Raw genomic sequence first — 18063 nt, 5'->3', positions numbered from 1 at the left:
TTACTACATCTTGCACTTTACTGCATTCCTTTCTTTTTTGGTTTCATTTTGTTCTGTTTTCATAATAATACTGGGGTATGGCCAACAGTCTCTTCCCATGATGGAATAATATAGGTGCATGAAGGTATGACTGGGTTATTAGGATCAGATGGATGGGCACTAGTGAGAGGTGAGGGTCTGGCAGTGGTGGGAACTAATCAGGACTACTAGCAACTCCTTGGGGAACCAAAGTAGTGCAGCCAGGACCAATACAATTTAATATACTTTCTAGAGAAAAAATCTGAACAGAATTCTGTATGAAGTATAATGAATGAAGTGGCAGACTCTGAATGGATTTCATGGGAAAAGGTTTGAAATCCTGTAAAATTTTTGACAAAGCTTTTTGTTCAAGTATAAGTGAATATTCTGCAAAGAGCTTCTGGGATGAAAAGCCCAATAAGACACTTATTTTTTACTAACAGGGTTTCTGTTTCATTCAAGCATATTTATACATACATATAATTAGCTTCCAAGAAACGCTGACACTCTTTTTTTTTTACATAATCCAGCAAATACACCCCAAAACATGCTGAACACCCCAAAGCAATGTATCTCTGCTTCTAACAAGTGTGAATATTTTGCAGTAGCAGCAACTGACTGTTCTTCCATCATGGGAAGAGGTTGTTTGCCGTACACCAGTATTATTACGAAAACAAAAAAAGAAAGGAATGCAGTAGAATGCCAGATGTAGTAAAAACCTGTGTTGACAGTGGGATGACACTAAAATTGCTGTATGCTGTGATTTGAAATTTTTTGAACCCAATGATGTCTGATTTCCACCCTCATAATCAATGAGTCAGACTTAGTCCTCCCCACACTCCACTAACTCTACCTATGTCTGGGAAGCTGGGGAAATTGTATTCCATTCCATTTTAGGGTGACTGAACAGATTCTCTCTTTCTGTGGTTTCTGCTGTTCTTCATAGGGTAATGAATGTGCTCAGCTGTGGCTTTTCAGTCTTTTCTCTGGACTGCCCCAAACTTGCCTCTAGATGGAGATTTGCAGGTGTCAGCATAGTAGAAAAGGTTATTCTGCTACTGCAAGTTCTCAACAATTAAGACCTGGCAGCAATGGATGATTCTCTGATTAAAATCATCCAAATAATTCAATGGGCACAAAGTTACAAAAAACAAAAAACAAAAAAAAAAAACCAACAAACCAAACTAACCAAACAAAAACCAACAAAAAAACACCCCAAAAAAACCAAAAAAAACCCCACCAAACACCCCAAAACAACAAAAAAAACCAACCAAACAAAAAGCTCTAAATTTTGTGCCCAAAACAACAAAAAAACCCAAACAAACAAACAAAAAGCTCTAAATTTTGTATTGTTACAACCCACAAAAACAAATCTTACAGCAAATTTCCCATGTTCTTCTCTACCTCTTTTTAAAATTGTGACAAGTGACATCTAAACCTCTTGCAGGAATGATTTTAGCATCTACTGACTTAAAAAAGAACCTCTAACAGTAAATTAGTCCCTAAAAGCGATTGCATCATATTTGGAGGCTGCAGATTATTCTCTATTAAAAGCTGAATAATCATTTCTACTAAACATGTGCAAGAGGGGATCCGTGCCCTGATGGAAGCTGTGGCAGATAAATCACATGATGGTTGAGTGCCAGTACTGTTTAAAAGAGGACAGTGATCTTCTGAAACTTGTTTGAGGACAAGACAAGTAGAAGCAGAGGCAAATAATCAAAGTAATCAAACAGTTCTCCCTGAACAGCTGTCAAGACCACCAATATACACGTCCTGTGCCGTGAGTTTGTGGTGATGCATGTGATATGCAAGCACCATAGCAACAAGATATTAATCATCAACACAGACGGGCACAGGTTGGGGTAAGTCCTCAGAGGTGCAAGTCGTAGGCTGTATCTCATGTACACAACAAGCCCCAGCGGTACCAGTTTCAGTGCTACTTTACCAGCATTGCATAGCTGAATTCATTACGGCTCAACTTACATCTTCCTCTGAAGGATCCATGTGTTGGACCCAGTGTACAAATGCCTGGACATGAAGAACAACTTCTCTTCCAGGTCTGTGTTCCTCTCTCTTTGTGGTTTTTAGTTACAGACTCTGGGCAAGTTTGCTACTGAGACATTGCTGATTGAAGTGGCTCTGTGCCAGCAGTATTTGGTGCTCTGAGTGATGGCAGGGTTTCTCAGAAGAGTTCAAGTGAGAAGATTAGGTGTCCAATTCCTCTTATGTTTGGTCAATGGCATTCTCTTGGCTCATCAACATCTCTGCAATGCCAGTGATGCCCAGTGCAGGCACTTCCTACTTGCCAGCAACCTGAGACAAACAACAGACAATTTAATGGCCCAAAGCTTTCTGTTTCTGTAGTTTATTCTATTTACCTAGATTTTTCTTTGATGACACACCAGTAAAGTGCACCTATACAAACCAGAGTACCAGGCACAGTGTGCCAAAGAGTTAGGCACACATTTTCAACAGTGAAAGTGACCACTGGGAAAGACTTGTGTCTTAATGGTGTCTTTAAACAGAGCTTAGATATCCCTCCAGCGTCCTGAATGGTGACTTGCTGAGATTTTTGGGCTTGGAACAGCTCAGTAAAATTTCGTGGTGATACATAGGCCAGGCTATGAAGTCTCTTCTGCACTAAGGCTGTTACTATCCACAAGGGAAATATTTCTCACTAGAGAGAAATACCTGGCCATGGCTGGGAGTACATGTGGCAAGGCTGTGAACAGCTTTGACAATGAAGGGGCCAAAGGTTTCTGTAATTGGGAATTTCTGACCCTCTCTGGAACTTGGTGTTAAGGTGCTGCTGGTGTCAGAGCCTCATAGGCATTGGTGTATATGTTTCCAGTGTAGCTTGTATTCTCTATTAGGGATTAAGAAAACAATTACTTTTTCATGGTGGTAACAAACATCTAGCATACAGATCCTTGTGTTTATGTGTGAAAAATACACCAAAGAAAAGCATTCATGTTTAAAGTACAAGTGATAAAGAACACATGAAGGCAAAACACAAAATAGGTCAGATGCAAAAATCCCCCTATGAAATTGGAGAGGAGAATGTAGGCAAGGGTAATATTGTTATCTGGACTGGAATTTAATCAAGACTTAAGTATGAGGTGATGTGGTACTTCAGTGGCGGGATCACTGCCTCAACAAAACCATACTAGATTCTGCCTGTCTTTTCACAGGTTCAGGTGTGCACAGGCATAACTTGCCCAACCTCAACCAAGCTGATCCTGATATCCACAAGGACATTCATATTCAGATCTCCCAGCTCTTCCCCTCCTCTTCCTTTCAAGGTCTCTCTGCTTGTGTCATGTGGAATGGCATATGTTCAGGTGTGGATCAGACAGACTTTGAAATGGAAAATCAGAGGGTACCACAGGCCATACTAGAGAAGAGCTGGCAAAGCTTAGAACCAGGCTGGCAGAGTGGTGAGGGTTAGCACTAAGGTATGCTTGTATGGGGTGCTGTCTTTGGAGTCCCAGAGAAATCTGTAAGCCAACAATAATGAATACTGGCAGAGCTCCATGTGAGTAACAAGTGGCTTATCCTGTCTAGGCCAATGACAAAATGTTACATATTGGCATTTTTGATTTTTTTTATTTTATTTTTTTTTAAGAAAAGAAAGATTAAAGCAACCGCTATACCTAACCAGTCTGCTTTGCTCTGATAAGATGCCAGAATTACATGACTTCTACTGTGTAACAAGGTTCTTTGTGTGGGTGTAGCAGCCCCTCCCCATACCTAGCGGATACACTCCAGGGAATTTTTGCAAGTGTGAGTATTGCCTCTTGCAAGGTCACTAAGTAAATAAAGGTAATACACTGTGTGAAAAAATGTCATGTTTTGTGTGTTTCCATAAAAGCACCACAAACCAGTCCTACCTAAAGGTTATTATCACTATTACATACAGAGCAATGACCTCCCATGTATATTACTCTGCAGTATGTTGGGCCTCTGCCCTGCCCTCCATCAAACTCAAGCCAGTAATTTGAAAATTAAGGATTTGATGTAAATGCAAGCCAGTCTAGTTCACAAGATCTCTCCACTGCTCAGTGCCTCTGTCAGGTAGAGGGGTTGGTATTACTCGCTGCCTCCAATGCTCACGCTCTACAGCTTGCTGCCATTACAGTGCCATGGTATTGCTCCCTCTTTAGACATGCCTGTAGATACTGGGCCTTGCTGGTAAACGTATCTCCATTTTTCCCCGCTCCTCCTGCTTCTGCTCCACAGCTGCACTAACTTGTATGATGATGCTCACTTTCTACCCAAACTTCCCATTACTGAGTGCCTGGTGCTTGGACGAACTGGGACCCGCATCCAGTCTCTAAGGGCTTGTCATCTCAAGCGGTACCAAACCTGGACTTGGGATATTTTCCCAGATGCAAGGCATGTATTACCAAAGACTCTGAACACATCACCTGCACGAGATCTGGAGGATTTGCTGGGCAATACAAAGCAATGGGCTCTGGGGTTACTTGTGCAGCTGGGAAAGCAGAGGAAGTTCTTCAGGGAGAGGTAGACTGTGGCTGTAGCTCAGCCATACCTCGGCACGGAGGTGACACGAGCATCTGCGCTCCGTGAGACACGAGCTTGCTCCTATAGCAGCCTTGGCCGCAGAGCCAGGACCAAATGAACACGGTTTGTGGACGCTGCGGTGGTTTCCCGTGCCTGATTTACTTGCTCGCCAGCCCGGCCCGCCTGCACGGCTCAGCTGTCACTGCCCCCGCCCGGGGCTGGGGCCGGCTCTGCCCTGCATGGCTTTGGGGCGGGCGGCGCAGCCCGGCAGCCCCGCGGGGAGTGCCGGCCGTACCCCGCGGCCCCGGCCCCGGCACACACGCCCGGCCGCCGCGGGCTCCAGATGCCGCAGGGATCTCCAGCTGCCACCGAGGGCTCCAGGTGCCGCCGCCCGCCCCGCGCCCTCCGCCGCCCGCCNCCCCGCCATTGGCGGCGGCCGCACGGCGATAGGCGCACGGCGCGGTCAGTGCCGGCCGGCCCCGCCCCGCCGCGGCTTTATAACGGGCATCCCCATGGCCGAGGCGGGGAACCTGCTGCCGCGGGACCGGTGCCGCCGCACCGCCCGGGAGAGCCGCCTCTGGTGGCCGCAGAGCCGCGCCGCCCCGAGGGACGATGATGCCGCGGGCCTGGCGCAGCGCGGGGGCTCGCCCGTTCCTGCTGGCGCTGCTGCTGGTGCATCTGCCGCCGGGCCGCAGCCACCGAGCCACGGGGCCCCGGGTAAGTGAGCTGCCGCCCCGGCGCGGCAGGTTGCAGCGCCCTGCCCCGGCCCGCCGCCCCCGCGCCCTGTCAGCGCCGCAGGTGGAGCCCCGGCCGCCGGGCAGCGCCCCCGGCCCCGCGCCCCCGGGCGCAGACCCTCGGCAGGGCCTCCCCCGCTCGCTTATTAAAAGCCGGGTATCGGCTGCATGCGAGAAGTTCATACACCGGTTATTAACTTGTTGGTATTTATTGCAGAAAAACACGGGAGGGGGGAGGTTGGCAGGCTGTGTTTTTATGTTGCTCGACTTGCATTTAATGTAGCCCCTGTTTCCAGCACATAGCTTTAGGACTTTTTTTATGTTCCCTAGCAGGGATTAAATGAATCCTTCCAATAAAGCTAGATCCCTTCAGACCAAGTTTCTCCCTGTAGGAGTCTTAGGAGTCTAGCTCTGTTTTTTTTTTTGTTTGTTTTTTTCTGTTTTTTTTAAAATCTGACAATGCCTGACTCTTACTGGAGCTGTTCATTTCACTTACCAAACTATTACATTGCTCTGGGGGAGAACCCAATATTTTTCTAAATATGGTTCTCCCAGTGAGTGAGTGTTACCACTGCAGCTCCACTACGGAGTAGCGTGAGAGTTTTCAATTATGAAGCTGCAAAACAGTAGCTGTTCTTCAGCCAATGCTGCTGCATAGCTCTGGGTAAGTGGAACAAACTTACCACTTTGCTGGCATGTTGGATGCATTGGCCATGTGCATTTTTGACCCAGCCATCTAAAATGCTTGAAGTGTAGTACCTAATTAACTTAGACCATAGTTAGGCAAGACTAGGAATCTTTGAAATCCCTACTTGGCCAAAGTATGACAACAAGGGACTTTAGTGAAATGTTCTTTTTTTTTTTTTTTTTCTAATGGAAGTGTTGTTTGACCATGAAGGCTATTAAATGCTTCTCAGAGCTATGGAAAGCACACTACTGGCTGCACTGATGTTGTTGTGTTCAGCTGTGCTGTGTAGCCTCTTTTATGGCCAGATGTGTAACAGCAGCTGTTAGTTCTGATCTCACTAATTCTAAGTCAGAACTGGTGTGTGCCATAAATTACTGAGACCTGCTTTAAAAGATCAGGAAACACAGGGGGGTTATGCATATATCTTTATTACCTGATATCAAGCATAAACCTCAAAATCAGAGTGATTTCAAATAGAGAGGAACTTTAAAGGTGGTAAGTAAGAGTCTCACTGGATGACATTGGTCTTCATCAGTACCAGTGTCTGACTGCTTTAGTGAAGCGCAATTGAAACAAGAGAAAAAAATCCTGATAGTAGGGCATGATTGTACAAGGAGCCTGTATACAAACAGTTTTCATATATACCATTTTTTGTGCTGTACTTTATAAGGCAGTTTAATTGCTCCTTGTGCTGTGTTGTCTTGGAGTGGGAGCTACTTCAGGGGAGTGGGAAACCAAATACAAAGGACTACTGATTTACTTCTTGCTTGAAGTAAGTAAACTGACTTTGCTATTTCTTCCTTCATGACTGGGGAGAATATCAGCTGTGAACACTAACATCTGTAGTTATGTTGGAAGATATGCCTTAAAGTTTTAACTTAGTGTTTTAACTTATGAGCTCTTAAATGGAAAGCTGTATATTTCCAGGATGTCTTACTCATGAAATCTGTCTTCTGGCCCCTCAAAGAGTAATGTGAAGCTGAGGAGTTTGGTTTGCTTGCTTGCAACCAGGTTGATTGATATAAGCCCCTGAGGTTCATTTCTTGCAGCAATTAGACGCTGCCAATAAAGTTGTCATTAGTATAAATGTGGCCAACTTTAGGTTCCAATAAAAACAAAAATACTTTATTATTAATTTCTTAAATAATGACTACCAGGTTACACCAGTATGTATTTCTCGTGTGGACTTGTGATCAAGAGTGTATTCCTGTCAGGAAGTCTCCCTGGCCAGGTGTCAGTGTTGCAGTTCTGGGGATCTGACCTTATAGGTGTTCAAGTGCTAAGTGTGATACCTGCTCTTTCGTGCTCTCTTCTGTATGGTAAGTGCTAGAACTACAATATTTGCAAACTGAAATTCTTTTAAAGATGAACAACAGTTTTTTATCCTACTCAGTGAATTCAAATGACCAGCAATAATGCTTGAATCAAGTTCTCGATCTTCCTCCTTGCAATTCTCTTGCTACTGTAGTGTTCTAAGATAGGCAGCCAGTACTGTTACTAAATACATAAACAGAAGAGAATGGCTACTACTGTTTGCAGAAAATGTTGAAAAACTAGAGGTATCGAAGAGAAATAGGTGTATCTACATCTCTTGTGCCAGTAAGGGATGAAACTTTCAGATTAAGTGAGTTGAGGATAATTACTTGAATACCAAGGTAAATTAAAAGTGCAGCTAGTACCTACAGGTCTGTTGAGGAACTTCTGGCTCTCAAAAGGTGTATGAAGCTTGCTGTTTCTTGTTATAGTGAAACTATGAGCAGTGATGTAAATTCCTTAGGTTTGGTGTCAGTGACTTGTAGGAAATGTCTGGCTCTTGCATATATGCTATTGCCCAATGACAGTTAATAACAACTGTCCCCAGTGAAGCCCCATAGGAAGTCTAATATCTATGTCTTTCTAATATCTAGAAATAACTTGGCAGCCCAAGGCTGCTGTGTGACTTGTTTCCTCACTTAACAGACTCTAGTAAAGCTTCTGCTGTGTTACACAATCACCTGGTCACTTCTACTTTTGTAGCTCAAAAGAGTATTGTAGGACTAGAAAGATGTCTGTTTGAAGAATGCTACCTTCTGGAAAAAGATAATCAGGCTTTATTTTCTATTCATATTATCTTCCTGTGTGCCTCTTCCTCTCTGCTGGCATGAGATCTGGGGTGTGGGACAAGCCAGGTCTTGCTGTTTCCCCTCTCCTTGAACCCGAAGTGATAGATGGGGGAGCTTGACCAGGCTGGCTCTTGTACCTCCTTCTGTGTGGTGCATTTAGCAGAATTCTTTTGTAGCAGATTAAATGGATTGTGCCACGAAGCTTCATTTTCCTCCATCTGGACAATTAAGTGTGACCTTTGTTTTTGCTAGTTCAGGGAGAGATCTGTGTTGGCCCTCTGTTTCCTGAGTATAACTCCTGACCATTATGAACTTCATGTATGGCAGAGAACTGTTGGTGGCAGTAATGACAAATACTAGCACAGAGAAGTGGTGGATGCTTGCAGAAGGCACATAATGTGACTGCAGAAGTCAAAAGATGTCCTATGAATGGGCTTGGATTTCTGGAAGACTGGGGACCTGCACCCCTCCAGTGACTTCAGAGGACTAAAAGATGATAGGAGGGGACAGGGTAGTCACTATAATGTTCTTCCTATTTCATGCATGGGAATGTGCCATATCCTCCCCTGAAAGGCGTGTTGGTTGGAGACAGTGGAGGACCTCGCAATTCAGTGCTGTTAAGGTAGTAAATAGCAAAGGAAGGTAGTAAATAGCAAAATTGTGATGCTACCACAGATTCCAGTGCATAAATTGGAGTGCCACAGAGCACTGGGAATTTCCCACTGCAGTTGGCTACTAGCTAGAACACCAAATAAGAGTCTTGGTAAAAAGTGCTGAAAAGGCCCCTGCAGCTTTGTTGTCCCCTCTGGGAGGAGGCAGCAGCATTGCAGCTTATGCAGGAGTGGCACAAGGAGTGTGTTCTGCTCTGTGTTCACTGCAGCCCCACAGGAAGGGTTCCACAAAGCAGCATACCAAAATTAAGGACTCTGTGTTCTTTATAGTGGTAAGAAATTACAAAAGCATGTGTAATAAGAATATGAGACAGAGAGCTTCATACACAGGGAGTATAGAACAGAAGAATGAACTTTAGGACAGGTTTTCAATGACTGGATTTTGTTGCTTGTTTGAGCTTAATCACCACTCTGCATTGCAAAGGTCTACACTAGTAACTAGGGAGTGAAGCACTTTAGTGCTTTTAGATTTCTTTACCATTGGAGGGATTAATTTAATGAAGAAACAAGTACCCAAAGGCAAGTCTTTAGAAAAGAGATAGGACGGATTTGTTACTTTATGGCAAACAGATAGCTCCATATATAATTAGAGTTTCTACCTGCATAAAAAACACCCCTCACCCAACCAAAACAAGCTATGTTGCTTATTTCTCCTTCTCCTTGCTCCTATCTAGACTTCTAATGTTAGCTGAATTCCTCTACGTGTACTAAAGAAACTGCTCTGACTTGTGTTTTTTAAACAGTATGCAACTGTGTTGAAGAACAGGATTAGTTCTTGTGTGGAGAAGTATTAAAACATTATGTTTCTATTGGAACAGCAGGCCCTGTTCTAAACAGAAAAATGTAGGATTTCACTTGCTTTGTGTAGTCTTAGAGTTGGTGTTCTAACTGCCTGAGCTTCAGAGTTGGCTACAAGAATATTCCCACTCATGTTAATGAGCTATGCTGTTAATGAAAGATTTCTGGCCCGCAAAAGATTAAGTACAGAAAAAGAAGCTGCTCATGTATTTTTGCTGGTGGTGGCAGCAAGCGCTGTAGCTGGTGGAACACCTACAATGATAACCTCTTGGACTAGTTTTCTAGTTTTCTAGCTCTAGTGTGCTAAGGTAATCTTTACAGTGCAGAGCAGATGCTCTCTTGGCTTCTTTCATTTCCAGATGGCCTGAAGCAATTGGTAAGATGACTGTAAACTCATTTCAGTAGTGTAGTAGCTCTAAAATATTAATACTGCTATTTAAATATCTTAGATGTTCTTATCCTGCCATCTCAAACTAATTGCGACATTACTATGTCAAAAAAACCCCAAACAAACAAAACCCCATTTGTCTCTTACTTGGCTGGTGAATCCCAGTTCTTCTGGTGCTGGCACATCTGACAGCGCAGTTAAGTGTTACACAATAAGCTTTATGCTAACATTAAAAGCTAAACGTGGAAGCAATACAGGTGGAACTAAAGCTGATCCCTCAAGGCTGCTGTGCTGACTGTCATACTTAAGCATCCTGTGTGACAGTGTGGTGGCTTCCTGTCAGAGTCCCCTGGCAGCAGTGGGAGTAGTTTACTGCTGTGGTCCTCATGCTACTCTGGCAGAGTAGCAGCTGTTGTGACCTGAACTATGAAGCTTACAAGCTTAAGTACTGTCATTGCATTGGTGGGACTCTAAGCTTCCTATGCTCGTTTGTGAGGAGCTCTTGTTTGTGAAGTTCCTGCTCTAACCGGGAAGGCTGCCATTGGTGTGGGTGAATCTATTCCATGCTGGAGCTTTCTGGATAAGGTGGGAGGTCAGTGTGAGATGTTTGCTTATGCAGAGAAACTACCAGGATGTGATGGAAGTAGTATGTAACTGGCTGCCTCTTCTGACTGGCTCACATGAGCAGTCACAACTTGTGTTCAGCAGCTTATATGTGAACCATGTGAAGCTTTCTGTGTGTGATGACTTTACTGCTTGTAGGTATGAGGAAGAAGTATTCTGGCACCAAAACACTGACTAAGAATGCAACTCTGCGTGCTTTTTTTTTTCTTTCTTTCTGTTGAGGGGAGGAGACATTGTAGCTTTAACAACAGGAAAGATAGCTAGTCACACCAGGGTGTAAAGTTTTATTCAGGACAGTGAAAACCACCCACCATACAAAATAGTTCTTTGTATATGGCCTCATACAGGCTATCAGCAGCTCTTCAGCCTGAGAGCAGCTTTCTCAGGATAAGGCCTTACCTTGAAACCAGCCTCATGCCTCATATCCTGGATGTTTTTTCTCTTTATTAAAGTAGGTTCCTGATGCAACTTAGGCTCCTGTGGGATGCTGCAATATCCCAACAATATAGATAATGTTAACAATGTTCATGGGTTTTAGAAAAGAGTCATCTGCTTGTTCGGTGAGGAAAACATTGCCTCATATAGTGGGCCTGCCCTCTGACCAATGCTATTTCTTAAAAACTTGAGGCAACAAATACAGTTGTTACGGTTTTCTTCCAGAGCTGCTCCAAGGGAAGCCTGTGCTGTCTGAGTAGAAGGTCTTCATGCTGAAAGTACAGTCCTGCAGGGTTGTGGGTGATGATGGAGCAAACCGGCTTTGGTTTATGGAGGGATTCACTCTCTAGGCTGTGTGGCACTTTCGGGTACTCTGGAGACCGGCCTGAGCCTGACTGGATGATGCCAAGGCATCAGCAGCAGCCTGGAATAACACCATTGGTGGAAGGATGCCTTGTCTGCCTCACTGGAGATATTCAAGTACTGTGTGGATGCAGTCCTGTGCCACGTGCTGCTCTAAGATGACCCTGCTTGAGCAGGGAGGTGGGACCAGATGGGCCACTGTGGTCCCTCCCAGCCTGACCCACTCTGTGACTGTCAGATGTTTCTGTTCTGAGTCTGTCCTTAGAGCTGTGGCCTAGAAGGCCTTGTAAGCCTCCTGCTGCCTGGACTGTCAAACTCTTCACTGGTGGTCTCCCAGCTGTAGCCTGCTCAGAAGGATATGCCTGCATGTTGGGTTTGTGCATTTTTGCCTCCCACTGGCTTGTGGCTGGGCCAGCTGCTTTGAGGGCCCACTGACAGAGGTTTTCATTTGGAGTGGCACGTAGCTATGCAGCGGGCGAGTGGTAGGTGTGAAATGAGAACAAACTTAAGTACTTCCCCCCAAGGTCTGTGCCTAGAGATAGGAAAATAACACTAGTTGCTATAGTAACAGAGGCTGCATCATTAAAGGTTGGCTCAGGGTTTTGGCAAGCGGAGTCTGGCAGCGAAGCCTAGACAAGCAACCCACCAGTGCTGCTGGCAGAGTCTTCATGCAGGTGGAGGAAGTCATACAGAAACTGGTGTGTGTAGGCAGATAACTTGCTCTGCCATGGGCACCTGGACTCCCCTCTGGGGCTGGCACTGGAGTTCTGTGGCCTCTGGATGAAGGAAATGAATGAATGTGAGCAGGGCATTGTACCCGAGTAACTGCTGCAGAGGACCGTACTGCTCACTGCTTGAGTATAGAGCATGTGCCAGGGTTCTGTAGACTGGGTTGCCTCACCCTGTACACTTTGACTTGAAGTGGCTAAGGGGAAGGAAGCAGACTGTTTGTGTGCAACATTCCTTCTGTGCAAGGCATAGACTATTGAGATTCTGTTCTATGAATCTGTTGAGATTGGCTCTGTAGGCTGCGTGGCAGCCCTTGTCAGTCTGAAGTTAAATTTGATTCACTGCTATAAGAGCATTGGCCTAATAGAATTTTTCTCCATTCTGAGTCTTCTGATGAACTAAAATAATATAATTTTACCCTATTCAGTGTGGAAGAAGCATGCTCTTTCTGTGCCACTGAGATGCTGATTAAAGATGGGGTTGAGGGGCTGAAAAAAGTGAGGGCTTTCTCATGGGAGAGCCTCTGATAGAAAGAGTTATAGTAAGGGGAAGGGAAGGTGTGTTGGGATAAGAAAGATGGGGAAGTAGGACAGATGAAATAACTTGTTTTTCTGAGGTTTTTCTTGGCCACTGGTCCAGTTAATGATAGTTGGAATCATATCCAGAGGGAAGTGCTGATCCTCAAATAGGGAGGAGAGGTTCCAAACACTTAGTGAGTAGATTCTGTTTCAGAGTTTCTCTTGGCCATCAGTCCTCTGTTACCATTGCTTGGGTCACAGACTAGAAGGAATGTGGAAAATGTTATCCATCCCTGTTCTCTTCCCTGTTTCATGACTGAGAATTATCATTTGAATTGCATAAGAAAGCCATATTCTGCCTTTTGATGAGCAAAGTCCACTAACTTAGCTGCTGTATGTAGGCTTGTGATGCATGGAATAGTGCTTGTTCTATAATTTCATGGAGTCCAGAATAGTTGATTAACAACTTTTTCTTTGGTTATATAGAGACCCAAAATATAAGATCACATGATCCTTCAGTTGTAATGCTAATACTTTAGGGTTTGATGCTCCAACAAATTAAAACAATCCAATACAGCTTTAATGTAAAGGTAACTGTCTCAGATTCTATGGCTGTTGTGGGTTGCGCAAGAAGCAGTGTGACCACATATGGTATGGAGGGGGAGTGAACCAGGAATCAAATAGATAAGGAAGCATCCTTAGGTGAAAACACCTGGTGGAGGTAGTGGTATCCTTTAATGCCCAGATGTACACTATCTCTAGATCTTGCTTCTGTGTATACCATATACATGCTAGTAGGAAACATGTAGTATGGTAATCTTTTGTTGCAGCATAGGCTATCTTGAGTAGCATGAAGATTAAAGAACCTACTCTAGCTAGTACATCAAACCACTTCCCTTCCCATTTCTTTGAAGCAGATTTATATGCATTCTACACTTGGGCTTAAACAAATACGTGGAGGAACTAGGTGCAAGTTAAGAACTAAAAAGCCAGAAGCTCTTGGGTGTAATTTCCAAGTGGAGGATGTTAAATGAGTTGGAGTTTGTGGATACTAGCCAGATAAAGGAGTTTCTGTCTGAGCCAAGAAGCTGCTTCTGATTTGGGTTTAGTTACCATACAGAATGGCAGTAACTGTTGTTGGCTTCTGCCTGGAGTTTTGCATTTGGCTTATTCCTTTGCCCTTAAAAGTAAGCAGACAAGTGTTGCAAAAGTAGATAGGCTGTGTGCAAAATCAGCTTTTTAAAATGTGTATGCATCCAGAACACTAGAGTATTATCAACTCCAAACTTGTAGGGAAATGTGAATTTTAATGTGTGTGCATCTCAGGCTTAGTGGAAGCAAATTATTTTTAACATAGAAATCTGGTATGTGTAAAATGAACAGGGTGTTAATGCAATAATTTTTTTGCTCCACAGTTCTGGAAGTTAGCTTGACTTATTTCCCTTTCTGTGTCTTAACCTCAAAATATGTAAATCTAGAAGAACTTGATCTACCTTTTAAAATTAAAAACAATACCAGTATCTGCAGCCAAGGCTTTGGAGTTCTGTCAGGTAAGGGATTGGTTGTAAGTGCTGCCATATCTTCCTGCTGTTGTAGTAAACTGTAGCCAACTGGATTCTCAGTGCTTCAGCTGGTGGTGTTATTTGCCCTCAGTTAGCTGCAATGCATCTGAAATATTCCTGGAAATGAAGCTAGATGCAGAAATCTGTCTGACTAGAGCTTTAACATAACTTCTGAAAGTGCTTGCCATGGGATAGGATTTCTTAAAAGCACTGCACACATATAGCTGTCCAGGGGTTTAGTTTTTGACTGTAAGAGAATGGTGCTTCTGGCTGCTGTACCTGAAGGCCGCAGGTTATTCTAGAGGTGATATCCTGCAGCTTTGTTGGTAAAAATCTGAAGTCATGGCCAAGTGACGCTGCTTATCTGGATAGGTAATATCTCGTGGTGGAATAAGGTATTTCAGTGGCGGCTGGTGGCTGTGCTACCTGACGTGTCTCATGCTTTCTGTAAAGGGGGTGAACATTGAAGAATTTTGTTATGATTTTTTTATCAGGGTTGCTACACTAGCATTCCCCTGATTTTGTTGGTGTGTCTATGGGCTGTCTTTCCTTCTTTGTTATTGCATAGGTGCAGGGAGAATTTTTATGAGCAGGGATCGTACCCCTAGGTTTGAAAGTCAGAGCTGTCTTTTGTGGTCTTTATCTTGTTAGGTGTTAAATCCGTTGTCTACAAGTACAGGGCAGTATGTCAGCCCAAAGTTTTTGTTTTGTGTGCTCATCTTCAGGAGTTTCCAGGGAGCTGAGTGTTCTCTTCACAGTGAACTAAGAAAGTGCTTTATGCTCCAACTTGGTGGTGCTTTTCTGTTTCTAAACCAAGGACTTGTACATCGAGGTAGTCTAGTTGGCTCTGAAGTAATCTGGACGTTACTGGTTGTAGCTGGTGAAGACTTAAGTTTTCCAAAGTTGTCAGGCTTTGTCCTCTTCTCAGTTCCCCTGAAGTAACAAATGCATTAGTAGAAAAAAATTGTGCTTTGCTGGATTTGAGCTGTCACCTAAGCTATTACCCTTCTTAAAATGTGAAGAGTTGTTAAAATCTAGCTGTTGGAGCTCTCCTGAACTTCCCAGCTCACCTATTAGTCATGTATACCCTGAAAAATCAGGATTAAATTTAAGGTGGCTGATAGAGCTTTAAATAACTGGACAAGGTAAACATTTGCCATTTTGTTACTAAAATAAGGTGTCTCGTGAGGGTGAATAGGACAGGGAGTGGAAAGCAATTGGTGTGAAACTTTGGCTTTTCTTGTCTTGCTCTTCAGTTGTCAGTGAGACTATATAAATTTCAGGATTTTTATTGTGAACAATAGGTACCTAAAGGAGCTCCAAACTAGCTGGGTTGTGAAGAGAAGTTAAGCTTTTCTTTTCCAGGAAAGTGCTTCTTCACCTGAAGCGCTTTGGCAGCAGTACTGGAGCTGAAAGTAGCTGTTGCTCATTAGCATACTGCAGTGTATGTTTTGCAGGTTTCTAATCTGGATTTGAACGCACCCATAGGATGAAGCATCCTAACTCATTTGCACTGTTTTGTAAAATCTCTTGGTGTGTAAACAGGTATGATGTGTAGCTGCTAGCTTTTATCCTAGGAGGATGAAGCTATCCTGGTTTGTGTGTATGTGGTTCTTGCATGCAAGTAATTTAAAAAAAAGTCAGTCCCAACTTCCAAATCGAGTTTTGCCTGTGTAATTAACTTAAGAAAAACACAGTATATCTTCTAGAACACTAGGAGCTTTTTGGTACTGAAACTGAGTGAGAGGAAAAAAATTTACCACACTTGAATAAATTTAAGTATTCCTAAAACCTGTCCCTCAACATTTCTGGATTTTGCCCAATTGTATGACAAGTACATTTTGAGCCCAAAGATTTGAGAATCGGATCTAGCTTGAATAGCTAGTGTCATGAGCAAACTAAGTTTTTAAGTTTCCTGTTGGAACTCTAAGAATTTACCTAAAAGTCCTCAAGTTTTGCTGCTAGTTCTGTTGGCAAACAAAATCCAAAATGTTTCCACAGTTGCTTCACGTAATCGAGGGACTTTTTCTCCGGCCCTTGATGTCCCAGAATTAGGGAGAGTTCAGTAGTAGAACCTCATGCAATATGAAGACAAAGGTCTGATAAAAATAATCAAGCAACAGTATGCTCTTAAGTGAATGACAGTCCCAAATAAAGATATTAACTCCAACTCTAGGCAGGTTTTTCTCTGTAGCAAAGAATAGTAAGCTACAGAGGCATAGCTCTTTTTTCCCCCCATGTTTATAAAAGGTAGATATTTTACTATAGAAACTGTTCCTGCTGTTAAACTTCAAACCTTCTCAGGTATCCTATGCAACTTTTAGCTCTTTATTGCTTTTGTTAAGGAAATTTTCACATCTGACCTTAAGTGGAAAGCTTCTGCTATAGCTACTTCCAAGTTAGCCTGCCCATTAATAGTGTCACCGACAGAATAGCTTCTGACTAGCTTTTCCTTTGTCTAGACTCCTGTCAAATCTGCTTCACTCCCTCTAAGATATATACTCCCTGGGTGTGCCTCTGTTCAGGCAGGACAATTCAGGAGTGGGAGAACAATTCTGAACTTGGTAGTTTTTGCTGAACTGTGCCTGAAGCCTTCCTCCTGGTAAAGGTGTGTCCAATTTCAGGAATTCATGCTTTTCTTTGGAATCACTGGGGCAAGTAAATCAAGTTAAACTACATGTATATTCCACTTGACATGTTTTCCTTCAGTTTGCTCAGCATTGATAAACTTGCTTATAAAGATATAACCATTCTTTCAGGGCAACGATTAAGTATTGCATGTCAGAGCAAAAGCTAAAAATGACTTTCACTTCTTTCCTTGTCTTTACCTTTCATGAAACTGTGGAGAATATAAGCACTTGTATTCAGGAAGTGCCAGAAGGCTGATTATAGACATGATGAGGTCACCTCCGATTGAGAGGACAAAATAGGGTGTTATCTTTGGCTTGTCTCTGGTTAGTATTTATTAGAAAGCAAACCTAGGGATTACCACAAACAGCCTAAGCCAAGCTGTATGGTACACTGATGTTCACGCATATCCATGCATTTCCTAAGGCAACCAATTAGGATCAAATGAGAAGAGATAATCTTGTTAAATCTCATGCCAGTGTTCAGATGGGTAGAATTGTACTTATCTAAAATTGCTTTAGTGGGACTTGCTAGTGGCTTTTGTTTCACTAGCAGATGTTGATTTAAAAATACAAGACTCTCTTGGCATCTGTTTTATTGTGAGGTGATTGACACCAGTGCTAGGAATTGTTTACACAAAACATCTGAATGTAGTCACAACTGGATTCAACAAGATACTAAGTGAAGACAGCATTTATAAATGCTGACACTGATGAAACTTGTTTAGTTGATGACCTGTACTAAATTGCAATGAGGATTTGATGGATTTGAATAGAGGAAACCTCTTAAAACAGGAGAAGGACTGAGTTTGAGGAAGTCTTTCTTATGCAAAGTGCAGGGAGTACTTTCTTTTATTTTCCCCAGCTCTGACCTTGTTTTTTTCTGATGAAGCAGCTGCTGCAGTATCCACTCTTTAACTGAAACTCTTATCAAGCTGCTGCCCTTGCTTCTTGTTCATCTTGAACACTTGGCTTAGAAGTTCACATCCCTGAAGTGAAAGAAAAGCACTATGAAGTTTCCCCTTACTTTAGGAGCAACGTGCCTCTATCTTAAGTATTCATTGGGGAGGAAGTTGATGGTACCCAGTGACATCTTGTTCTCAGTTGGGGATAATTAGAATTTACAGCTGACTCTTGGGAAGTATTTCTAGATGTGTTATAGGGCAACATCTATGTTATATCTAGTGCTGTATGCAGAATCTGCTTGGCTTGAACAGTTTTAGTTGGATTTACTGCTTTCAGACAGTGAGCTTGATTTTGTCAGAAGCTTCCCTTCAAA

At 43.2% G+C, this 18063-nt stretch overlaps 1 protein-coding gene across 2 annotated transcripts in view; it reads left to right on the top strand.

Annotated features, from left to right (window-relative positions):
- The window catches only part of SMOC1 (SPARC related modular calcium binding 1), a 160316-nt gene that overhangs the window by 29950 nt on the left and 112303 nt on the right, over window positions 1–18063 (top strand). Inside the window, exon 1 of one of the 2 annotated variants that reach the window (XM_041410525.1) lies at window positions 5077–5262. The exons of the other annotated variant lie outside the window; for it this stretch is intronic. Within the exon in view, the coding sequence (XP_041266459.1) occupies window positions 5158–5262 (105 nt within the window). The 5' untranslated portion in view covers window positions 5077–5157. Of the gene's footprint in view, window positions 1–5076; window positions 5263–18063 lie in introns of those variants that run through there. 2 annotated transcript variants of the gene reach the window in all.

The sequence above is a fragment of the Onychostruthus taczanowskii genome, unplaced genomic scaffold, assembly GCF_017590055.1.
Source record: "Onychostruthus taczanowskii isolate IOZ18803 unplaced genomic scaffold, ASM1759005v1 scaffold1, whole genome shotgun sequence".
Classification (NCBI taxonomy): domain Eukaryota; kingdom Metazoa; phylum Chordata; class Aves; order Passeriformes; family Passeridae; genus Onychostruthus; species Onychostruthus taczanowskii.
This window is presented reverse-complemented; position numbering and strand designations above follow the sequence as displayed.